At 44.3% G+C, this 26,643-nt stretch overlaps 1 protein-coding gene across 1 annotated transcript in view; it reads left to right on the top strand.

Annotated features, from left to right (window-relative positions):
- BIN3 (bridging integrator 3) overlaps positions 1-26,643 on the top strand; it is a 58,903-nt gene that overhangs the window by 14,997 nt on the left and 17,263 nt on the right. The window contains exon 2 of the mRNA XM_077262174.1: positions 17,720-17,765. Within this exon, the coding sequence (XP_077118289.1) occupies positions 17,720-17,765 (46 nt within the window). The remainder of the gene's footprint in view (positions 1-17,719; positions 17,766-26,643) is intronic.

Genomic DNA, 26,643 nt, shown 5'->3' with positions numbered 1-26,643 from the left:
GTTCCAAACGATCTGCTACGACGTACGATTCTCAGCAGGATCCCTGATCGCTGCTGCGTGTCAGACACAGCGATATCGTATGGATATCGCTGGAACGTTACGGATCGTACCGTCGTAGCGATCAAAGTGCCAATGTGTGACAGTACCCTAACCTTAGCACCAATGGTATCACCAGTGTTAGATCAGATAGGCAGGGTAATCTGCAGTATGAGAGGCCTCTTCTTACCTCAGCACCTCTGGTATCTCCAGTATTAGATCAGTTAGACAGGGTGGACAGCAGTGTGAGCAGCCTCTTCTTACCTCAGCACCTCTGGTGTCTCCAGTATTAGATCAAATTGACATGGTGGACAGCAGTGTGAGCAGCCTTTTCTTACCTCAGTACCTCTGGTACCTCCAGTATTGGATCAGATAGATTCTAAAACTCTGGGCAAAACCGTCAATGAAAAAGACCTGGGTGTGTATGGGTGGATGACAAACTCACATTTAGTGGCCAGTGTCAGGCAGCTGCTAAAAGGGCAAATAAAATAATGGGATGCATTAAAAGAGGCATAGATGCTCATGAGGAGAACATAATTTTACCTCTATACAAGTCACTAGTTCGACCACACTTAGAATACTGTGCACAGTTTTGGTCTCCGGTGTATAAGAAAGACATAGCTGAACTGGAGCGGGTGCAGAGAAGAGCGACCAAGGTTATTAGAGGACTGGGGGTCTGCAATACCAAGATAGGTTATTACACTTGGGGCTATTTAGTTTGGAAAAACTAAGGCTAAGGGGTGATCTTATTTTAATGTATAAATATATGAGGGGACAGTACAAAGACCTTTTTGATGATCTTTTTAATCATAGACCTGAGACAGGGACAAGGGGACATCCTCTACGTCTGGAGGAAAGAAGGTTTAAGCATAATAACAGACGCGGGTTCTTTACTGTAAGAGCAGTGAGACTATGGAACTCTCTGCCGTATGATGTTGTAATGAGTGATTCATTACTAAAATTTAAGAGGGGACTGGATGCCTTTCTTGAAAAGTATAATGTTACAGGTTATATACGTATACTAGATTCCTTCATAGGTCGTTGATCCAGGGAACTAGTCTGATTGCCGTATGTGGAGTCAGGAAGGAATTTTTTTCCCCAATGTGGAGCTTACTCTTTGCCACATGGTTTTTTTTTTGCCTTCCTGTGGATCAACATGTTAGGGCATGTTAGGTTAGGCTATGGGTTGAACTAGATGGACTTAAAGTCTTCTTTCAACCTTAATAACTATGTTAGATAAAGGTGAACAGCAGTGTGATCAGCCTCTTCCTACCTCAGCACCCCTGGTATCCCCAGTATTAGATCAGATAGACAGGGTGGACAGCAGTGTGAGCAGCCACTTCTTACCTCAGCACCTCTGGTATCTCCAGTATTAGATCAGATAGGGTGGACAGCAGTGTGAGCAGCCTCTTCTTACCTCAGCACCCCTGGTATCCCCAGTATTAGATCAGATAGACAGGGTGGACAGCAGTGTGAGCAGCTACTTCTTATCTCAGCACCTCTGGTATCCCCAGTATTAGATCAGATAGGGTGGACAGCAGTGTGAGCAGCCTCTTCTTACCTCAGCACCCCTGGTATCTCCAGTATTAGATCAGATAGACAGGGTGGACAGCAGTGTGAGCAGCCTCTTCTTACCTCAGCACCCCTGGTATCTCCAGTATTAGATCAGATAGACAGGGTGGACAGCAGTGTGAGCAGCCTCTTCTTACCTCAGCACCCCTGGTATCTCCAGTATTAGATCAGATAGACAGGGTGGACAGCCGTGGAATTGGCTTCTTTTTACCTTAGCAGTCCTGCGTTTGCGTCTCAGCGCAGCAGGCTTGGTGATGTTACTAGATAGACCCTCAGTCCACACACAGCAGAGACCAGAGCATCGCACGGTGGAATGGGACTAGGTGAGTAGTATTTTGTTTTTTATTGTTGGTCACTACTGTGGAACATAAAGCGTGTATGGTTGTTTGGCAATCATACTGTGTGTGAGAGGGCTGTGGGGGCCATCATATTGTGTGGGAGGCTCTGGGGAGTCATACTGTATGGGGTGCTGTGATGCTATGGAGAAATCAAACTGTGGGGTGACTGGGGGCCTTATGCTGTAGAGTATGATACTGTGTGAGGGTGTTATGGAGGCATCATATTATAGGTGGGGGGTGACTTGGGGCATCTTACTCTTATTCCTACTGACATTTTTTTTTTTCTATTCTTGGAGACCCCTTTTGAAGCCTTCAGTCAGTGGAGTTGTAAATTCTGATGTCTGACGGCTCAGGAATAATGCGCAGTAAGGGGCGTCCAGATGGCACCCCTGTAGTCTAGCTGGCTTAAGTGTGATGCAACGTGTTTGATTCTTTTAGATTTCTTGCCATGGAGGAGTTGGTGGCATTGATGGTTTTCCTGACATTTTCTCAGTGAAGGAGTGTGAGGACCTGGGGACAATCCTCGGGATCTTATTTAGCGATCCCCATGAGTGACGTGGTCTGTGTCCTCCTGTGCTGTAACAATAAACAGGAAGGAGTCCAGGCCGCAGCCAGCGATTACCTGCCCATAATTGTATGACTTGTGGGCCCAGGCGGAAGAAGGGGGAGACCGAGCCAGGAATAAGTGATCGGAAGTCTTTGGCCTGCCTGGAGCTCAATCTACTACATGGCAGGCAGGAGGAGAGATTATTAGTGCAGCACAAACATATTGCCAGTCCTTAATGGGGCCACTCGTTAGCCCTCAGGACGGTTCCACACATCCGTGTTTCGCAGTATGTACTCTGGACTGACTGCACGTCTCCACCTGAACTTGGCAGATCTTCTGACCTACGCTGGTCAGGAGATCTGCAGCCAGTCTGTGCATCGCGGCCTAATACAGAAGTGTCCTTTCTCGTCTTCTACCCCCCAGTCCTCGTATGAGGCCTCCCTATGTCACCAGTAATCGCAGCTGCAGAATACTGAGATTAGATCTGTGTTGACTGATTCTAGCATCAAACGGAAGATTTTTGACAGTAACTCCCGATCTCTACAAGATTAGGTATTTGTGACTTTGCTTAACATATGCAGCTTATGCTAAACTTCTTATACTGTGACATTTCGATCCTTGTGACCGTCCATAGACCTGCATGGATTCTTACTAGAGTAACGCAGACTGGGTAGAGATTCTGTAACGACGGCTGTCACATTTCTTCTTGTACATCTCTTCCCAGTTTGCCTTATTCTTCTATGTATTTCTGAGAGTCTTATGGACTGAAACATCTTTACGCTGTGGATTGGGTAAAACAAATATTATCTCTATCTATTGTGTATGGTGGCCTCTTGACTGTCTTCCGACAGATGATATCGGTGGACATAAGGATCGTGCAAATGGAATTTAAAGGGAATTTGTCAATAAGTTTTTGCTGTGTAATCCGAGAGCAGCATTACGCTGGGGCTGAGACCCTGATTCCAGTGATGTCACATGCTGTGATGCTTTCTGTCGTTTTGACACAATCCCTGTTTTCTCTGCTGCCGATTTAGCAGGGCTCAAATCCTGAGCTGTGTATATCTCCGCCCACACCAGTGATTGGCTGTCAATATGCAGTGTACATAGAAAGCTGCCAATCAGTGGTGTGGGCGGGGTTACACAGAACAGTTGACTAGGAGGTACAAGACACCTAGTCCTGTAGTGATAATCGCCTGCTGATAATATACTTATTTTATTGACACAACAACACGCAGCCTAGTAATTGACACATCACTGGAATAAGGCTCTCTGTCCCTACATCATGCTGTTCTCAGATTACATAGCAACAAAATGGTGACAGATTAATCGCCTGATCCATTTATTCTTTTGGAGGTAAGCTGATGCAAGATTATTCTGGGAATGGCTGTCTCATAGAGGGAAGCGGAAAAGCTTGACAGTGCTGAGTGTCCCCATGTGTGGGAAAATCAGGAGAGATGACTGTCGGCCGAACGAGCGTTCAGCTGAACGCTATCTAATGTGTATAGCAGCTTAAGACATATTTTGCAGTAGATTTGTCAGAGGTGTATAATTTTGTGAATCCACTCTAAAAAACCCGCACTGTATGGTCTGGAGTCATTAGTGGGCTTTAGGCTAAACTCACACTTGGGTAACGTTCGTGTATTTCCAAACTACACCAAGCTGTATTTGCTGCCGACACGGCTCGCGCGTTTCACTGTTTTATTACATTTTGTTATCGTCGTTCGGATATCTGGTGATCAGAGAAAGCGTGGTTGCTGGAGATGCCCCTGTACACGGGCGTAGACGGCTCTGTTCATCCTCTCATTCACCGCCGTTCATTGTGAAGTCTCCTCTTCCCGTGGGTGTATAACCATCACTAGATCTGCTGCTCTACCCTGTTTATTAAAAAGCTTAGCAATGTATGACCCACTTATCATATAATGAGTAATAAAATATTTCTGTAAAATCTGAGGGTGGCATCGCCTCGCTTCATGCTTAGTTTCATATTTTTTTTTTCTTCTACTTTTTAATCTGAAACAATGGCATATGTGCCCAAACACAGAAGCAGGAGACCTTGCTTGTGGCCTTGATGTCATGTTAAAGGGACGATTATCATGGTGTCTGGCAGCAGTAGCTGAGCAGATGTCTAGTTTTATGGAGAAATTATCACTTACCAATGCGACTCAGAAATGCCCTGTCTGGATGGGGCTCTCCGTTCATTCTATTAGAGTGGTGAAGATGGCCGAGGTCAGCACTCGGCATTGTCTGGCAGTCCCATAGAAGATGAATGGAGCCGTGGTGCACTTGTGCATGATGATAACTTTTAGTGATGGGGAATAACATTAAGACTAGCGATGCACAGTGGTTAGAACTGCAGCCTTGCAGGGCTGGAGTCCTGGGTTGTCCAAGGACAACATCTGCAGGGAAGAATTTTATGTTCTCCCCATATTTGTCGGTTTCCTCCGGCCTCTCCGATTCTCTCCCACTCTCCAAAGACATACTGATAGGGAACAAAGATTGTGAGCCCCAATGGGGACAGTGACGGTAATGTCTGTAAAGCGCTGCAGAATATGATGGCGCTATATAAGCAATGCATAATAAATAAATGCACATGACTTTTGCAGTCATAAACCTCAATGGAAGTCCATCGCAACAGCATCTTCTCTTAGGCTTCCTTTTCGTGACCCAAAAAAGTCCAACATGGCAGATGAGCTTTTCAACAGATCTGTTGAACTATTTCTAAGATTAAAAAAAAAGGTACAGATGGTTTTCAGAAAACTAGTCTAAAGTGGGCTATTCATCCAATATCCCTAGTGTAGTCTATCGGGGAGTACCGTGTAATGCTCCAGCTTACCTGTGGTGGCGCTGCAGAAAAAGTTATTTTGTATGTTCCAGCTATTTGTGGGGATCCTAGAAGCTAGCGTTGCTCTTCCTTATTAATGGAGGGGGGTGCACTGTGAATATTAGAGTAACCATCGTTTTGATTTTATTTATCATAAATGAGTAGTACATGTGAAAATAAGCAACTTTTGCAATATATCTGATTGGAGAAATCTGCCTCTTTCTCCTCCTGGACTGATCCTTCAATCTCAGAATTCACAGGTAACCTTTGGGTGCTCATAAAGTTCTATGGAGACATGTAACTGTCAGTTTAGGAGAACTTGCAGCAGAATGTCTGTGTCGGCCTCTCGCTCCTCCCAGTCTGTAGAATTTTAAAAGCACCAACTGTCATTTCCCATGTCGGTAATGGGAAAATTTATCTTCACTGGACACAGATTTCACTGCCGAATTGAGAGAGAAAGATCAACCCAGGAGGCGAAAGAAGCAGATTTCCATGATAAAATATATTACAAAGTTGCTTATTTTCTTAAGTACTCTTGGTTTTCATTTTTATTTCACAAATCAAAAGTTACTCTCTAAGCGGGGGAGGAAGCCGTTGTTACTTGGGAATAGGTAGGGCAGCTATGACTACTGAAACCAGCCAGACGTCTGACACAAGGGAATGTTGTCTGTCCAGTTGATTTGCTACTTGCTGTACACATGATTTAGAGAAAAGATGGCCGAAACCCCAGTGCAAGTCACACGCTCGTCCTGGAAGTCATTTTGGTTGATGACTTCAGCATTGTTTGAGTTCCACCACCCGCCATGGGCTGTCACATCATTGTAGAAAAGCCGCCATATAGATGGGCGGGCGTGGAGCCTGTCTATATGTCACCACACAGATCTAGCTCTAATAATGTTACTAAGTACCACTAAATGTCAAGGTTAATTAAAGTTGTAAAATGTTCCCGTAACCCTGACAAATAGCAGGTATTACCAAATCGCGACCAGTTGTCAGATGGACCTTTTTGTTTACCCAGCGACACATTACAATTGGCTATATACCTTTTTTTTTTTTTTTTTCTCCCGCCAATATGGAACCAATTCGCACACTTTGCGAACAAGTGAGGAATCTGACTCGGGTGGTTCTGGATCTGGCCAGAGAGCACCAGTCTCAGCTGCAGGCTCAGCTTCCTAGTGTTATGGATGCTATCCAGAACCCTCCGCTGCCCGCAGGAACTATAACAACTCTACCTTCTGATGTACAACTGGTCGCTCCCAAACCAGTAGTTGCTCTCCCTGATACATTTTCAGGGGAGAAAGATCAGTTCAGGGTGTTTATGGAGAGCTGTAGGTTATTTTTTGTACACTGGTACCCCAGTCTTCAGAGGATGAGTCCCAACGTAGGGGAATAATCATGTTCCTAGTGCATGAAGGCCCTCAGACTTGGGCACTCTTTGTCCCCACTAGCCCTAGAAAGGTCTTTATTTGACGCTTTAGGGCTAATTTATGACGCACCCTACAGGGTCCAGGTCGCAGAGGCAAAGATACAGAGGGGACCGCACCACTGAGGATATCTGTACCAAATTCCGGCAATGGTCCACTGAAGTGCTGTGGAATGATGCAGCCCTCAGATGCTACGGTAGTTCCGCAGAGGCCTCTCAGGCTGGTTTCACACTTGCGTTTTTATCTGCATGCGTTTTTTAAAAAAACGCATGTGTGAAAAAACGCATGTAAACGCGGTAAAACGCATGCGTTTTTTAGACGCATGCGTTTTTATAGAAAAACACAAGAAAACAAGAAAAAAACAAAAAACCCTAACCCTACCCCTAACCCTACCCCTAACCCTAATCAGTGGCCACTTATATAAGTGCCACGTATATAAGTGCCACGTATATAAGTGCCACGTATATAAGTGCCACGTATTTAAGTGCCACGTATTTAAGTGCCACGTATTTAAGTGCCACGTATTTAAGTGCCACGTATTTAAGTGCCACGTATTTAAGTGCCACGTATTTAAGTGCCACGTATTTAAGTGCCACGTATTTAAGTGCCACGTATTTAAGTGCCACGTATTTAAGTGCCACGTATTTAAGTGCCACGTATTTAAGTGCCACGTATTTAAGTGCCACGTATTTAAGTGCCACGTATTTAAGTGCCACGTATTTAAGTGCCACGTATTTAAGTGCCACGTATTTAAGTGCCACGTATTTAAGTGCCACGTATTTAAGTGCCACGTATTTAAGTGCCACGTATTTAAGTGCCACGTATTTAAGTGCCACGTATTTAAGTGCCACGTATTTAAGTGCCACGTATTTAAGTGCCACGTATTTAAGTGCCACGTATTTAAGTGCCACGTATTTAAGTGCCACGTATTTAAGTGCCACGTATTTAAGTGCCACGTATTTAAGTGCCACGCATTTAAGTGCCACGCATTTAAGTGCCACGCATTTACGTGCCACGATATTTCAGTGCCACGTATAACCACGTAGTTATAGTATTTATAGTACGTGGCACTTAAATACGTGGCACTGAAATACGTGGCACTGAAATACGTGGCACTGAAATACGTGGCACTGAAATACGTGGCACTGAAATATGTGGCACTATGACTGTCAGAAAATGTTCAATAAACGGTTAGGGGTGAGGTTTGGGGTAGGGTTAGGGTTAGGGTTTGGATCCCTTTATCACCTTGATGGTGGTGGGTGACTTTTCAGTGTGTTTTCTGTTTTTTTTTCTATAAAAACGCATGCGTTTTTAACGCAAAAAAACGCATGTGCTTAAAAACGCATGCGTTTACATAGACAGCAATGCATTTTTTTGCCGCGAAAAAACGCATGCGTTTTTTCGCGGCAAAAAAAACGCGCAAAAAAATACTACAGGTTGCATTTTTGAAAATGAACGCATGCAGAAAAAAAACGCATGCGTTTGTAAACGCGACCAAACGCATACAAAAAACGCATGCGTTTTCAATGTTAAGTATAGGGGAAAAAAACGCATGCGTTTTTTTTGCAAAAAACGCTGCAGACAAAAACGCAAGTGTGAAACCAGCCTTAGATACACTCAAGGACGCTCTGTCTCTACATACTTCACCTTGTTCCTTTAAGGAGACCATGACCCAAACTATTCATTTGGATCGCAGAATTCTGGAAAGGTGTGATGAGCAGCAAGGGGATTCAGTCATTCCCTCTGAACCTGTCCATTTCTCCGATGGAGGTTGGAGCTGCCAGCTCTCGGGCCGTTGAGAGGAGACATTGGTACAATCTCAGACTCTGCTTTTACTATGCTCGCGCAGGGCATTTTCTTAGGAACTGCATGATACACCCACAAACAAGCAAGTTGGTGGGAAACACCTAAGTCTGGATGATTGTCGAGGAGGTCACCCAGACTTTTAGGTACCTTTTTACTCCTCTGATAAAGTACTGCTTAACGTGGAACTTTGTTTTCAGAACCTGTGGTTACCTACACTTTCTTTCATTGACTGTGAATCTGCTGCCAACTTCATTGATTCAAGACTGGTTCTTTAAATTAGGATTAGGAACAGTTAGGTTAGAAAGACCCATTCAAATTGTCGCCATTGACAGTTGTCTTAGTTCTGTACAGATTTGCTCCGCTAGTCTTGAGGGTCTGCCAGCATACCTGAAAGACTTCGGAGATGTGTTCACGGAAAAAAGAGGCAGAAATGCAAGTGCTTCTAACAAAATTAGAATATAATCAAAAAATTAATGTATTTCAGTTTTTCAATACAAAAAGTGAAACTCCTATATTACATAGTCATTACAAACGGTGATCTATTTCAAGTGTTTATTTCTGTTAATGTTGATGATTATGGCTTACAGCGAATGAAAACCCAAAAGTAATTATCTCAGTAAATTAGAATACTTTATAACACCAGCTTGAAAAATGATTTTAATCCCTTAAGCCCCGGAGCTTTTTTCGTTTTCGTTTTTCTTTCCCCTTCTTTCCAGAGCCATAACTTTTTTTTTTTTCCTTCTGTCAATATGGCCATGTGAGGGCTTATTTTTTGCGGGACGAGTTGTACATTTGAAGGATACCATTGGTTTTACCATGTCGTGTAATAGAAAACGTAAAAAAAATTCCAAGTGCGATGAAATTGCAAAAAAAGTGCAATCCCACACTTGTTTTTTGTTTGGCTTTTTTGGTAGGTTCACTAATTGCTAAAACTGACCTGCCATTATGATTCTCCAGGTCATTATGACATTATGAGTTCATAGACACCAAACATGTCTACGGTCTTTTTTATCTAAGTGGTGAAAAAAATTTCCAAACCTTGTTAAAAAAAAAAAAATTGCGCAATTTTCAGTGACCCGTAGCGTCTCCATTGTTTGTGATCTGGGGTCGGGTGGGGACTTATTTTTTTGTGCGCCGAGCTGTCAATTTTAATGATACCACTTTTGTGCAGATACGTTCTTTTGATCGCCCGTTATTGCATTTTAATGCAATGCCGCGGCAACCAAAAAAGCATAATTTTGGCGTTTTCATTTTTTTTCTCGCTACGTCGTATAGCGATCAGGTTAATCCTTTTTTTTTATTGATGGGGTGATTCTGAACGCGGCGATACCAAATATGTATAAGTTTGATTTTTTTTTTTGTTTGTTTTGTTTCATTTTGATTGGGGCGAAAGGGGGGTGATTTGAACATTATTTATGTTTTTTTTATATATATATTTTTAAACACTTTTTTTTTTATTTGCCATGTTTCAATAGCCTCCATGGGAGGCTAGAAGCTGCCACTACACGATTGCCTCTGCTATATAGAGGTGGAGTACAGATCACCTCTATGTAGCAGAATTACAGGTTTGCTTTGAGCGCCGACCATAGGGTGGCGCTTCTAGCAATCTGCCATCAACAACCATAGAGGTCTCAAGGAGACCTCAGGTTGTTATGGCAACGCACTGATGACCCCCGATCATGTGACGGGGGTCAGCGGTGCAAGCACTTGTGGCCGGCGGAGCTTGTTCAATGCCGCTGTCAGAGTTTGACAACGGCATTTAACTAGTTAATGGGTGCGGGCGGATCTCGATTCCGCTCGCACCCATTGCAGGCACATGTCAGCTGTTGATAACAGCTGACATGTCGCAGCTTTGAGGTGGGCTCACCGCCGGAGCCCACCTCAAAGCGGGGTACACTGCCAGCTGACATACTATCCCTTCAGCTGGCAGAAAAGGGTTAAAATCCAAAATGTTGGGTACTGAAATGTATGGTCAGTAAATGCACTCAATACTTGGTCAGAGCTCCTATTGCATCAATTACTGCATCAATGCGGTGTGGCATGGAGGCGATCAGTCTGTGGCACTGCTGAGGTGTTATGGAAGCCCAGGTTGCTTTGATAGCAGCCTTCAGCTCGTCTGCATTGTTGGGTCTGGTGTCTCTCATCTTCCTCTCGACAATATCCCATAGATTCTCTATAGGGTTAAGGTCAGGCGAGTTTTCTGGCCAATCAAGCCCAGTGATACTGTTGTTTGTACACCAGGTATTGGTACTTTTGGCAGTGTGGACAGGGGCTAAGTCCTGCTGGAGAATGACATTTCCATCTCCAAAAAGCTTGTCGGCAGAGGGAACCATGAAGTGCTCTAAAATGTCCTGGTAGACGGCTGCGCTGACTTTGGTCTTGATAATACACAGTGGACCTACACCAGCAGATGACATGGCTCCCCAAACCATCACTGATTGTGGAGTCTTCACACTAGACCTCCAGCAGCTTGGATTGTGGCCTCTCCACTCTTCCTCCAGACTCTGGGACCTTGATTTCCAAATTAAATGCAAAATTTACTTTCATCTGAAAACAACACCTTGGACCACTGAGTAACAGTCCAGTTCTTCTTCTCCTTGGCCCAGGTAAGACGCTTCTGGCGTCTGTTGGTCATGAATGGCTTGACACAAGGAATGAGACACTTGTAGCCCATGTGCTGGATACGTCTGTGTGTGGTGGCTCTTGAAGCAATGACTCCAGCAGCAGTCCACTCCTTGTGAATCTCCCCCAAATTTTTGAATGGCCTTTTCTTAACAATCCTTTCAAGGCTGCGGTTATCCCGGTTGCTTGTGCACCTTTTTCTACCACACTTTCCTTCCACTCCACTTTCCATTAATATGCTTGGATCCTCTCTCCTCCTGTACCAGTTGTGACTTGTATTGTTCAAGATTATTGTACTTGTTTTTATTATGTATACCCCTCCTCACATGTAAAGCGCCATGGAATAAATGGCGCTATAATAATAAATAATAATAATAAATTATATAGTAATACAGCACTCTGGGAACAGCCGGCTTCTTTAGCAATGGCCTTTTGTGGCTTACCCTCCTTGTGGAATGTATGTGAATTACTACCTTCTGGACATCTGTCAGGTCAGCAGTCTTCCCCATGATTGTGGAGCTACTGAAACAGACTAAGGGACCTTTTTAAATGCTTAGGAAACACTTGCAGGTGTTTTTGTTAAGTATTCTAATTTACTGAGATAATGACTTTTACGTTTTCATTGACTGTAAGGCTACTTTCACACTTGCATCGATACGTACCCACGCATGCTGTGAAATAACTGCAAGACGTGGGCAGCGGATGCAGTTTTACAATGCATCCGCTGCCCATTCTGCAGTCCGGGGAGGAGGGGGCGGAGTTTCGTCCGCGCATGCGCGGTCGAAAATGGCTGATGCGGCGCACAAAAAAAAAGTTACATGGAACGTTTTTTGTGCCGACGGTCCGCCAAAACACGACGGATGCGACATGTGGCAATCCGTCACAATGCGTCGCTAATGCAAGTCTATGGAGAAAACACGCATCCTGCGGGCAACTTTGCAGGATGCGTTTTTTCTCCAAAATGACGCATTGCGACGAACGTCACACGACGCTAGTGTGAAAGTAGCCTAAGCCACAATCATCAACATTAACAGAAATAAAAACTTGAAATAGATCACTCTGTGTGTAATGACTTTATATAATATGAGTTTAACTTTTTGTATTGAAGAACTTAAATAAATTAACTTTTTGATAATCTAATTTTGTGAGAAGCTCCTGTATAAAAGATGTCAGGAGAGTGAAAACTCACCCCTATAACTTATATGCACCCTAACAGGGTACATCAAAAGGGGGTACTTGATATAAGGCCCCTGCTGAGAACTGCACCAAATTCTAAGATCATGGAGGAGAAGCTAGCTACTGTGATGCTAGTCACTACTCATGGACAGGCCACAAGGCTGGGTAATCACAAAGGTCAGAGGTCAAAAGACAGGAGGGTACGTCATAGACAGAGGGGGTGACACAAATGGTCAGGTCATGGACCAGGAATATAGCGGATCAAGTAAAGGGTCGAGGCAAACAGTTGGTCATAGCGCAGTCCTAGGTCAGGCAACAGTAGATCTGAGCACAGTGAAACAATGCAAACAAACACCAGTGAGAAAGAATAGTAATCCGCTATTTTGCACTTCATTTGGAAATCAAGGTCCCAGAGTCTGGAGGAAGAGGCCACAATCCAAGCTGCTTAACATCCACAATCAGTGATGGTTTGTAGATCCGTGTCATCTGCTGGTGTAGGTCCACTGGGTTTTATCACGACCAAAGTCGGTGCAGCCGTAGACCAGGAAACTTTAGAGCATTTCATGCTTCCCTCTGCCGACAAGCTTTTTAATATGGAAATTTCATTCTTCATCAGGACTTGACACTAGTGATGAGCGAATATACTCGTTACTCGAGATTTCCTGAGCACGCTCTGGTGTCCTCCGAGTATTTTTTAGTGCTCGGAGATTTAGGTTTCCTCACCTCAGCTGAATAATTTACATCTGATAGCCAGCATAAGTACATGTGGGGGTTGCCTGGTTGCTAGGGAATCCCCACATGTAATCAAGCAGGCTAAGAGATGTCAATTATTCAGCTGAGGTGAGGACAACTAAATCTCCGAGCACTAAAAAATACTCGGAGGTCACCAGAGCGTGCTCGGGAAATCTCGAGTAATGAGTATATTCGCTCATCACTACTTGGCACCTGTCCACACTGCCAAAATTACCAATACCTGGTGTAAAAACAACAGTATCACTGTGCTTGATTGGCAGCAAACTCGCCTGACCTTAACCCCACAGAGAATCTATGGGGTATTGTGAAGAGGAAGATGAGACACCAGACCCAACAATGCAGACGAGCTGAACGCTGCTATCAAAGCAACCTGGGCTTCCATAACCTCTCAGCAGTGCCTCAGGCTGATCGCCTCCATGCCATGCCGCATTGATGCAGTAATTGATGCAAAAGGAGCCCTGGCCAAGTATTGAGTGCATTTACTGAACATACATCTCAGTAGGTGAATATTTCGGATTTTAAAATCATTTTTCAAGCTGGTGTTATAAAGTATTCTAATTTACTGAGATAATGACTTTTGGGCTGTCATTGGCTGTAAGCCATAACCATCAACATTAACATAAATAATCACATGAAATAGATCACTCTGTGTGTAATGACTCTATATAATATATGAGATTCACTTTTTGTGTTGAAGAACTGAAATAAATTAACTTTTTGCTGATATTCTAATTTTGTCTATTTTGTTCTCATTCCTATACTACTTTGTGGGGTCTGATGATGGTCCTCCGTTTACTTCTGTGCATACCGACTTATTTCTTCTGAATAAATGTCACATGATCGTGTGCGGCAGCCAATCGTATTTGTTTGTTAGGGTCCCTTAAGGCTATTCTCTACATGGATTTTTTTTTTCGTTCCGTTCTTGATTAGCAGTATAGTAATATTTCCGGACCATCTGTCTCCAGATTACAGCACTTTTACATTATATCATTGTTACCCATGTGTTCAGGATATGTCGCTTTGGCATAGACTTTAGTGAATCTCTCCTGTGCCACATTTCCATACTTCTAAGCTAGAAAATCTTATTTCTGCAAAGATAAATACAGATTATTTTTTTTTATTGTTTTTTTAGATTATATTTCCACATTTTTTTTTTTTATTAAATTGCATTTACCGTCCTTGTGTTTTAGCTCAGATAATCTGACCCATAAACAGGTTTGAGTCCAATTCATTATGGTGGTGATTTTGGTGTGGAGTTTGTTTCAAGAATCTCCATTTTACAGTTAGCTAATTTTGACAGAAGCATTTTATAAATATTAGATTGCCCAAGAGAAAAGATGAAATGGGGCACCAAAAATGAATAGTTCCAGTTTTCATCGGATAACTGCTTTTTAAAAAAAAAAAAAAAAAAAAAAAAATCAGTTAAATGGGTTTCTGAAGTTGACCGCCTCTTCAAAGGGCATCAGGACAAGGTCCACATTGTTTGGCAGTAGCACACATGACATTGTGATTCATGTATTTAGTGACTTTTATACCATGCCCCCTCTTGCCCCTATTTGATGCCAGAAAATGGGCTCCTCCAAAAGGTTTCCTATTCGTATAGGTTCCAGAGAAACACCATGGGAGATTTGTCAACTCTTCTGTGATATAAAAAAATAATTTTGCCGAGACTTCATTCACGTCTTTGTCAGCAGTCCCTCTTGCAAATTTTGCATGAAATAAAAATTGGTGCATGTTCCGTTGTTGTTGTTTTTTTTTTTTTTTTTTTTTTTTACCTTGTGTAATGGAACCGGCACACTGTTAATGTAGTTGATATGTTAGTATGGAGCAGAACAATGGAATCGACCAACACAGATGTAAAAAACAATCTTTGGGACCACCGAACTTGATCATTTAGGAGGACACGTGGTCGTCCTTCTGGTAGAGACCATTCTGCATGAGCTAGGCCAAACTTTGCATCCATGCTTTAGGCTGTGTTTACATTGTGTTTTAGGCTACTGTGTGATGCCACATCGAGGCTTACGTCTGAAGTTTTGGAAAACAGGATTTGGGCGTTTTTGCAGATGGACCAATTGACTTTAAAGATACAATTTTCGCCAGCATCCACCTATTTGAGGCAGATGCCAAGACATGGTCGCCTGCCTCAAATAGGTGGATTGTGTCGAAAATGGTGTCTGACAAGCAACAATGTCTACATCATTAAAGTTTAGTACAATTTTAGTATGTGTTTTTACATTTTTTGCTTTTTGACAAGGGCTATTGCTTTCAGGAAATGGTTTAGGCGTAAATGTGACAATGTCTGCCAAATGGCAACTAATTGTAGCTGCCAGAAGTGGAGCAAAGAAGGTCACCCAAGAGGTGGCATCAAGGGGGTGTCTACTGGCATGGGTCATTGTGATGAATTTGGTGAATATTCAGACTGCTTCATCTAATTTTGCATACATCTGAAAAGTTAACCACATCTTGTTAGTAAAGGGGTTTTTTTTTTGTATATATTCTCTATTTAGAAATTTATTTATTTTTTTCGCGTCATAATAAGTAAACAGATGTTACCTTAGGAAAACCCGGCCAGATCTGTTCCACTGTGTAAGTGCAGACAGGAAAAGATCAAGTAGGGTTAACGGCGTGTTATCGGTGCGGTAATACTCGCACCCCTCTTCCTCTTTTCTCCACGCTTGCTCTGCTTTTCCGTTTTGAGCTTCTTGCAACATCGGTGTAATGGAAAAGAAAGTATTGTTAGTTACTAGCGTAGATATTTATAGAGGATTTCTAGGTGAGATGTGTTAATACAAGAATGTAATCTATTAATAAATGCAGCGTCACGACTGGAAATCCCCCTATAAAATAATATAAAAAATGCTGAATTCATTCAACTACTGGGGGGGGTGAATAATTTGGAGCTTTACCTAATTCAAAGTGTAGGATGGGAAGTGACAATACATATAAGACATAAACTGATGGAGCTTTTAATTTAGACAAACTGATCTCAGCCCAGGAAATGCGTCAAGGTACGGGGCTGTTCAAGGTACGGGGCCGTTCAAGGTTCGGGGCCGTTCAAGGTTCGGGGCCGTGCAAGGTTCGGGGCCGTGCAAGGTTCGGGGCCGTTCAAGGTTCGGGGCCGTGCAAGGTACGGGGCCGTTCAAGGTTCGGGGCCGTGCAAGGTTCGGGGCCGTGCAAGGTTCGGGGCCGTGCAAGGTTCGGGGCCGTGCAAGGTTCGGGGCCGTGCAAGGTTTGGGGCCGTGCAAGGTTCGGGGCCGTGCAAGGTTCGGGGCCGTTCAAGGTTCGGGGCCGTGCAAGGTTCGGGGCCGTTCAAAGTTCGGGGCCGTTCAAGGTGCCGGGCTGTGCAAGGTTCAGGCCGTATTTCTTGGTTCCCACCTCTTGCTACACTCAAGTCCTTGACAAAGACCGCTCAGGGTCGAAACGTTGGACCATATCTGTATTGACTCCTTTCCGGGTCAAAATAAAAAAAATAATTGCAGCAAGTCCTATAGTCTCTTATCCTTTCTGTGGTGCTGATCTTCTGATTAGTCACCTCCGCGTAACCTCATGCGTGTGTCATACTGCAAAGATGACACCACGCCGGGCCTATTAATCACAAGAAGAGGTGGTGATGCCGGCAAATAGGTCACTGGTCAGGCGGCCATAGACTACCAATATGGCCCCTGGACCAGGGTCCTATGAATCTTTTTGATAATCTCTAACAGTCACCTCTTTCTTCCCGACAGCACATATAGGAGCCCTAATCTCAAAATAAATGTGAATCCTACAGCTGGGTCACATCAGCCATTTCTGGCATATTCTGTGGATATGCAAGGTTTGCTTCAGGTGGGACAGCCCTTTTAAATAGGTTCTATTTAGGGAATATAGTATAGTCTACACCAGTGTTCCCCAACTTTGGTCCTCAAGAGCCACTAACAGGTCATCTTTTCAGGATTTCCTTAGTATTGCACAGGTGATGGAATTATTGCCTGTGCAGGTGATGCAATTATCACCTGGGAAATACTAAGGAAATCCTGAAAACATGACCTGTTGGTGGCTCTTGAGGACCGGACTTGGGGAATACTGGTCTACACCAATCTGAATTTGATTAATTTAAGAAAAGGTCATCAATATCGTAGTCGCGGACAAACCCTTTTAATTCTAATATGTGGCTTCACAATTGCAAACCAGATCCATAGTCCAGTGGGCAGTCGGCCCATCCTGCCACCTCCGACCCTGGCATACACAGTCTCTCCATGCATGCCCCGCAGTGCAGGTGTCCAGACCTAATGTAGATGGGGAGGCTTTTTATATTTTGCCCCAAAGATGAGAGAAAAGGGAATGTCTCTTGTGTGCCATTTTTTATTTTTTTTCCGCTGCCTGGTCAGAAGCCTGAGGCCGGGACTAATGTTTAGTAAAGGGTTGGAAGTGGTGAATCAGAAGTGTCCTCACACTGTAGATCATGGGATAAAATATATATATATATATATATATATACACACACACACACACACACACACACACACACACACACACACACACACACACACACACACACACACACACACACACACACACACACACACACTCTCACACACACACACACTCACACTATTTTTATTTATTATCTTTTTATGTCTTCTAGGAACCCTTTTAAGGTTGGGCCGAAAAGGCAGATTGTTCCTAAAGCAGTAAGTAAATAAAAGATAATAGATCTAATAAATCACAATGCTTTATTTTTTTGCAGTATTATAACCTCAGTCGTCCTACTGAAGTCTTCAGTCTTCTGAGAGCCAAGAAATGCTCATTTTATCTATTGTGCACCTTTCCTAGTCTGTACATATGGGGTTCTGAGTGTACCGCTCAGCTTGCTGCCCGGTACAGCTTAGGGTCCCCACATTCTGGTTCTAGGAGGTTTTTCATGGTAGTATTTACCAATTGGTAGAATAATCCTTGAAATAGTGTCCCCAGAATCACATCTTATCATCGGACATCAAGCTAGATAAGTGATTAATTTCTGGGGGGTTAAATCGGTGTTGTCCACACTTATCCACAAAACAGGAATGGGCTGTACTGTTCCTCTGAAAATCAATGGACCCAAGAGAGAGCCACCTATGTAGACCAGCACTCTTCCTCTGCCCCTTGCCTGACACTACAGTACACATGTATGCACTGAGTTTTCTCTGCAGTGGATTGCCGCCTATATTTGCAGCTTCCTTATGACATGATGATAAATAAGGAAGTTGTGAAATTAGCAGGCATAGTTCCCAAGTGGTGCGGGCAGGAGGATGGCAGGCAGAGCTCGGTGCTTGGCTCACCATGACCCCTGGTTTGGTCTACCTGGAAGGAGGTATCATCAGAGGGCCATGCCGCTGATCTCAGACTGCATGGATGGAGATGTTATCGGGACGGCCTGTCACCAAGAGTAGGCCGTACCCTCGCCCGATTTTGTGATGTTACATCCCTGAAAGCAGAGATAGCACTGAGGAGCAGATCCCCTGTAATCCTTATAGTACCTGCAATTCAAAACCACACTATGGATGTCAGCTTTATAGTTTATGAAGGCATGACCATATGAATTACTTTCTCTATTTCCCCAGAGTACCCCTTTAAAGCACCACTCCAGCATTTTTCTTTCTTTTTTTTTCCAGCACTGGAGTGGTGCTTATAATGTAAGGTCTCTGCCCCAGGTCTTGTTTTCGCCTTCCCTTTTTTCGGCGCGGCTCTGTACTCGAGGCACCATCTGGTGACCACAAATTTTGACTGCTCAGTAGTTTACATCACAAGCTCTCCATGCAAGTCTCATATTCTCATAGACTTGCATTGAAGAGTGACCTCCGGCTCTTCGAGCAAACACTGGGGCCATCTGGCAGGTCACAACCTTCCGGAGACCCGATGGGCGCGGGGGCAATCGTTGATGAACATGGCGGCTGATGAGTATAAGAGCACGGTCAGGGACCTTATATTAGAAGCACCATTCCAGTGGTAAAATAAAAAAACAAAAAAAAACCCAAAGCGCTGTAGTGTCATTTGTAATTACTATATATGAAATGCTATCAGGTCTGATAAGCCCCCAGGACCTTTCCATAGACTGACAGCGTAATCATCATGCCCATGATCTGGTGGGCGCTTGCCCTTCTACCACACAGTGGGTAGATGATGCCGTCTGTATGTTTTGGGATTTTTACTCCCATCTTCCACAAGGCCTCCCTTTGTGTCTGTGTACCTTGTCACCCACATCATCTGCAGACATCCCAGCTTTTCTGTCACTGCAGAGTGGGCAGGCGCAGCTCTGACATCATGGACACGGAGATTACCAGGCACTTCCCATTACTGCCTTTCACTACACAGTTCTGCTTTCCACCACTGTAAGAATCGGGAGGAAGGTCAAAGTCATGGAACATAGATATTTGCTAATCAGTCAGATACGACACAATGGGGATTGTGAAGTAATCACTAGTATTGTTCCGCTGGCAGATTTGCCTAAATATGTCTGAGGCCGGATGTAGACCGTAGAGAATGAAGGTCGGTCATAGTAAACAGGAGCTGTCATCTATTTTAGTAAGGAATCAGATTCCCCATTATATCAGCATGACTTTTCTTCATAACTCTGCATTGATTTCCCTCCCAGAAATTTGGGAATAAATTGACAACTGGATGTTACTATTTTTGAGCCATGTCCTTACACGCTCTGACACTGTCCAATCAGTGGTAACCGGCTAGAGACACAGTCATATCTATATATTTATATATAAATAAATGTGATACAAACCTGGAAAAAAAAAAATAATAATAATCTTTATTTATATAGCGCCAACATATTCCGCAGCGCTTTACAGTTTAACAGTTTGAAACACAACAGTCATTAGTAACAACGTTAACAATACAGTAATTAAAGCAACGCAAGACGCCCCTGCTCGGGAGAGCTTACAATCCACAATGAGGTGGGGGAGATACAAAGTACAGGTGTGTATTTACAATGATGTATTAAGGCTACGTTCACATTTGCGTTGTGCGCCGCAGCGTCGGCGCCGCAGCGCACAACGCAAACAAAAACGCGGCAAAACGCACGCTAAAACGCTGCGTTTTGCGCCGCATGCGTCGTTTTTGCCCGCAAGTTGGACGCAAAAAAAATGCAACTTGAAGCGTTTCTTGCGTCCAACGCTTGCGGCCATGCGGCGCAAAACGCAGCACAACGCATGTCCATGCGCCCCCATGTTAAGTATAGGGGCGCATGACGCATGCGGCGCCGCTGCGGCGCCCGACGCTGCGGCGCTGACCGCAAATGTGAACGTAGCCTTACAATGATGTCCAGCCATCTTCAGGGAGTGGGGGATAGATGGAAGTAGTGAATGGGCTACACACAAACACAAAATCACTGATTAGGGAACATGATAGGCCGCTCTGAACAAATGTGTTTTGAGTGAGCGCCTAAAACTATGCAAATTGTGGATGGTCCTAATATCTTGGGGTAGAGCATTCCAGAGGATTGGTGCAGCACAGGAGAAGTCTTGGAGTCGTGAGTGGGAGGTACGGATTAGTGCAGAGGTTAGTCGAAAGTCATTTGCAGAGCGCAGTGGTCTGTTAGGCCGATAGACAGAAATGAGGGAGGAGATGTAAGGGGGTGCCGCACTATGGAGAGCTTTGTGGGTGAGAACAAGTACATTGAATTGTATCCTGTAATGAATGGGCAGCCAGTGTAATGACTGGCGAAGAGTGGACGCGTTTGAGTAACGATTAGCTAGATAGACAACCCTGGCTGCTGCATTAAGGATGGACTGGAGAGGGGAAAGTCGAGTGAGGGGGAGGCCAATTAATGGAGCTTTGCAGTAGTCCAGGCGGGAGCAGATCAGGGCGACAGTGAGGGTTTTTGTTGTTTCTATAGTGAGAAAGGGGCGGATTCTAGAGATGTTCTTTAGGTGTAAGCGGCATGAGTGGGCAAGAGATTGTATATGGGAGGTGAAGGAGAGATCGGAGTCAAAAAATGCTCCAGCATCCTATGTGCTTAGAGGGGTTAATCGGCCATATTAAGGTCTGGGTTTTTGTGAACAGCTGAAGAGTGGGTGGGAGGCTGTTCACCATATCTCCAACTCAGTTGTGGTCTAAAAGGTAAATGTGGAGCCTTTGGACTCATTCAGTGTTCGGCGTGTCTTGAGATGACATCTCCAGAGCTGTGCTTGTATTAAAGAGAACTGAACATTGTTTGTTTTGTTTTTTTATCTCCTGTTGTTTATCTTGTTATGCCAGAAGGGCTTAGTTTGTTTACATAATCTTTCACTGGTTTATGCAATACGTTTTTGATAAATCAGCTGAAAATTTAAAACGTAAAGTGTGCCAGTGACTACCTCTTTGAGCAGCTGAGTGAGACGACCTACCACAATACAAATATAATATACACTGTTGTGAATTCTGCTCTTGGGCTCCCTCCGGTGGTTGCTAGTGGTAGTGCAGTGGTCTCTGGATTGTAATCTGGGCAGGTGTTTCTGCTTATTGCAGTTCTATTAGGTATTTAGGTTTGTAGGATCCATCAATCCCTGCCAGTTGTCCATTGTTTCTTGGAGGGATTGCATCTTGTCTGGCTCCATTTGCCCTGCTGTCGTTTTCAGCTAAGATAAGTGTCTTGTTTGGTTCTCTGTAGCACGCATGCAGTGTGCTTTTATGTGCAGTGCAATCTATTGTGTTTTTGTCCAGCTTAGACTTTAGTTTGGATTTTTCTGTCATGCTGGATTCTTTGGAGATGCAGATATGCATCCTATGTCTTTAGTAAGATGTAGTAGATAGTATATTCTGCTGTGGATTTTTCTAGAGTTTTAATACTGACCACTTAGTACTCTGTCCTATCCTTTTCTATTTTAGCTAGGAGTGCCTATTTTGCTAAGCTCTGTCTTTTCTGCCTGTGTACGTATTTCCTCTTAAACTCACAGTCAATATTTGTGGGGGGCTGCCTATCCTTTGGGGGCTTTGCTCTGAGGCAAGATAGGATTTCCCATTTCCATCTTTAGGGGTATTTAGTCCTCCGGCTGTGTCGAGGTGTCTAGGCCTGGTTAGGTACATCCCACGGCTACTTCTAGTTGCGGTGTCAGTATTAGGATTGCGGTCAGTACAGGTACCACCAACTCCAGAGATAGTCACATGCGGCTCCAGGGTCACCGGATCATAACAGTACAACTGGCCTACAATGAGTTAAATGCATCTCAGAAGAAGGGAGGAAAAGTGCTGAGCCATTTTTTTTTTCTGTAGTCTGTTATGTCTTTCCTTCCCTCTTTACCTCTGGGTGACTGAGGAGCTGTGTGTTGGCATGGATGTTCAGGGATTGGCTTCTCGTGTGGATCAGCTGGCTGCTAGGGTACAGGGTATTTCCGATTATCTTGTTCAGACTCCGGTTTTAGAGCCTAGGATTCCTACTCCTGATTTGTTTTTTGGGGACAGGTCTACATTTTTGAGTTTTAAAAATAACTGTAAACTGTTTTTTGCTCTGAAACCTCGTTCTTCTGGTGATCCCATACAGCAGGTAAAAATTGTAATCTCCCTGCTGCGTGGCGATCCTCAGGATTGGGCATTTTCCCTGGAATCTGGGAATCCTGCCTTGCTTAATGTAGAAGCTTTCTTTCAGGCTCTAGGGTTATTGTATGATGAACCAAATTCTGTGGATCATGCTGAGAAGACCTTGTTGGCCCTGTTTCAGGGTCAAGAAGCGGCAGAATCGTATTGTCAGAAATTTAGAAAATGGTCTGTGCTAACTAAGTGGAATGAGGATGCTTTGGCGGCAATTTTCAGAAAGGGTCTTTCTGAATCTATTAAAAATTTTATGGTGGGGTTCCCCACGCCTATTGGTCTGAGCGATTCTATGTCTCTGGCCATTCAGATTGATCGGCGCCTGCGTGAGCGCAGAGCTGTGCGCGCTGTGGTGTTGTCCTCAGAGCAGATGCCTGAGCCTATGCAGTGTGATAGGACTCTGTCTGGAGCGGAACAGCGGGGATTCAGACGTCAGAATGGGTTGTGTTTTTACTGTGGTGATGCTTCTCATGTCATTTCGGTCTGCCCTAAGCGTACAAAGAGGATCGCTAGTTCAGTTACCATTGGTACCGTACAACCTAAATTTCTGATATCTGTGACATTGATTTGCTCATTGTCGTCATTTTCTGTCATGGCGTTTGTAGATTCTGGCGCCGCCTTGAACTTAATGGACCTTGAATTTGCTAGACGTTGTGGTTTTCCCTTGCAGTCTTTGGAGAACCCTATTCCTTTAAGGGGCATTGATGCTACACCTTTGGCTAACAATAAACCCCAGTTTTGGACACAGGTGACCATGTGCATGGCGCCAGCCCATCGGGAGGATTGTCGCTTTCTGGTGTTGCATAATTTGCATGATGCTATTGTGCTGGGTTTTCCATGGTTGCAGGTACATAATCCGGCGTTGGATTGGAAATCTATGTCTGTGACTAGTTGGGGTTGTCAGGGAGTTCATGGTGACGTTCCTTTGATGTCAATCTCCTCTTCCTCCTCTTCTGAAATTCCAGACTTCTTGTCTGATTTTCAGGATGTGTTCAATGAGCCCAAGTCCAGTTCCCTTCCACCGCATAGGGACTGTGATTGTGCTATTGACTTGATTCCAGGTTGTAAGTTTCCTAAGGGTCGACTTTTCAATCTGTTTGTACCTGAACATACCGCCATGCGGAGTTATATTAAGGAGTCTTTGGAGAAAGGCCATATTCGGCCATCTTCTTCACCATTGGGAGCGGGATTTTTTTGTTGTTGCCAAGAAGGATGGTTCCTTGAGACCCTGTATTGATTATCGCCTCTTGAATAAGATTACGGTCAAATTTCAATACCCTTTGCCTTTGCTTTCCGATTTGTTTGCTAGGATTAAGGGGGCTAGTTGGTTTACTAAGATTGACCTTCGAGGGGCATATAATCTTGTTCGTATTAAGCAGGGTGACGAATGGAAAACTGCGTTTAATACGCCCGAGGGCCATTTTGAATAACTTGTAATGCCTTTCGGGCTCTCAAATGCTCCATCTGTTTTTCAGTCCTTCATGCATGATATCTTCCGGAATTATCTTGATAAATTCATGATTGTATATTTAGATGATATTTTGATTTTTTCCGATGATTGGGAGTCTCATGTAAAACAGGTCAGGATGGTATTTCAGATCCTTCGTGATAATGCTTTATTTGTGAAGGGGTCTAAGTGTCTCTTTGGGGTGCAGAAGGTTTCTTTTTTGGGCTTTATTTTTTCTCCCTCATCTATAGAGATGGATCCGGTTAAGGTTCAGGCCATTCATGACAGGATTCAGCCCACGTCCGTGAAGAGTCTTCAGAAATTTTTGGGCTTTGCTAATTTTTATCGCCGTTTCATTGCTAACTTCTCCAGTGTGGTTAAACCCCTGACCGATTTGACGAAAAAGGGTGCTGATGTTACGAATTGGTCCTCTGCGGCTGTCTCTGCCTTTCAGGAGCTTAAACGCTGATTTACTTCGGCCCCGGTGTTGCGTCAGCCAGATGTTTCTCTTCCATTTCAGGTTGAGGTTGACGCTTCTGAGATTGGGGCAGGGGCCGTTTTGTCTCAGAGGAATTCTGATGGTTCCTTGATGAGGCCATGTGCCTTCTTTTCCCGAAAATTTTCGCCTGCGGAACGTAATTATGATGTCGGGAATTGTTGGCTATAAAGTGGGCGTTCGAGGAATGGCGACATTGGCTTGAGGGAGCTAAGCACCGTATTGTGGTCTTGACCGATCATAAAAATCTGATTTACCTCGAGTCTGCCAAGCGGCTGAATCCTAGACAGGCTCGATGGTCTTTGTTTTTCTCTCATTTTGATTTCGTGGTCTCGTATCTTCCGGGTTCTAAGAATGTGAAGGCTGATGCCCTCTCTAGGAGCTTTTTGCCTGATTCTCCGGAGGTCCTTGAACCGGTCGGCATTCTAAAGGAAGGGGTGATCCTTTCTGCCATCTCCTCTGATTTGCGACGGGTTCTTCAGGAATTTCAGGCTGACAAACCTGACCGCTGTCCTGTGGGGAAACTGTTCGTTCCTGATAAATGGACTAGTAGAGTGATTTTGGAGGTTCTCTGTTCTGTGTTGGCTGGCCATCCTGGTATTTTTGGTACCAGAGATTTGGTTGGTAGGTCTTTCTGGTGGCCGCCTTTGTCGCGGGATGTGCGTTCTTTTGTGCAGTCCTGTGGGACTTGTGCGCGGGCTAAGCCTTGTTGTTCCCGCGCTAGTGGGTTGCTTTTGCCTTTGCCGGTCCCTGAGAGGCCTTGGACGCATATTTCTATGGATTTCATTTCAGACCTTCCGGTTTCCCAGAGGATGTCGGTTATCTGGGTGGTTTGTGACTGGTTTTCTAAGATGGTTCATTTGGTGCCTTTGCCTAAGTTGCCTTCCTCTTCTGATTTGGTTCCTCTGTTTTTTCCGCATGTGGTTCGTTTGCATGGTATTCCAGAGAATATTGTGTCTGACAGAGGTTCCCAGTTTGTTTCTAGGTTTTGGCGTGCCTTTTGTACTAGGCTGGGCATTGATTTGTCTTTTTCTTCCGCATTTCATCCTCAGACAAATGGCCAAACCGAGCGAACTAATCAGACTTTGGAAACGTATCTGAGATGCTTCGTGTCTGCTGATCAGGATGATTGGGTGGCTTTCTTGCCATTGGCCGAGTTTGCCCTTAATAATCGGGCTAGTTCGGCTACCTTGGTTTCGCCCTTCTTTTGTAATTTTGGTTTTCATCCTCGTTTTTCTTCAGGGCAGGTTGAGCCTTCTGATTGTCCTGGTGTGGATTCTGTGGTTGACAGGTTGCAGCAAATTTGGGCTCATGTGGTGGACAATTTGGTGTTGTCTCAGGAGGAGGCGCAACGTTTTGCTAATCGTCGTCGGTGTGTTGGTTCCCGGCTTCGGGTGGGGGACTTGGTTTGGTTGTCTTCCCGTCATGTTCCTGTGAAGGTTTCTTCCCCTAAGTTTAAACCTCGGTTTATTGGTCCTTATAGGATTTCTGAGATTATCAATCCGGTTTCTTTTCATTTGGCCCTTCCAGCATCTTTTGCCATCCATAATGTTTTCCAGAGATCTTTATTGCGGAAATATGTGACGCCCGTTCTTCCCTCTGTTGATCCTCCGGCTCCTGTGTTGGTGGATGGGGAGTTGGAGTATGTGGTTGAGAAAATTTTGGATTCTCGTTTTTCAAGACGGAAACTTCAGTACCTTGTCAAATGGAAGGGTTACGGCCAGGAGGATAATTCTTGGGTTTTTGCCTCTGATGTCCATGCTACTGATTTTGGTTCGGGCCTTTCACCGGGCTCGTCCTGATCGGCCTGGGGGCTCTGGTGAGGGTTCGGTGACCCCTCTTCAAGGGGGGGTACTGTTGTGAATTCTGCTCTTGGGCTCCCTCCGGTGGTTGCTAGTGGTAGTGCAGTGGTCTCTGGATTGTAATCTGGGCAGGTGTTTCTGCTTATTGCAGTTCTATTAGGTATTTAGGTTTGTAGGATCCATCAATCCCTGCCAGTTGTCCATTGTTTCTTGGAGGGATTGCATCTTGTCTGGCTCCACTTGCCCTGCTGTCGTTTTCAGCTAAGATA

This window comes from Ranitomeya variabilis, chromosome 5 (assembly GCF_051348905.1).
Source record: "Ranitomeya variabilis isolate aRanVar5 chromosome 5, aRanVar5.hap1, whole genome shotgun sequence".
In the NCBI taxonomy this organism is placed as follows: Eukaryota; Metazoa; Chordata; class Amphibia; order Anura; family Dendrobatidae; genus Ranitomeya; species Ranitomeya variabilis.
Note: the sequence above shows the minus strand (reverse complement) of the source record. Positions and strands in the feature narration are given on the sequence as shown.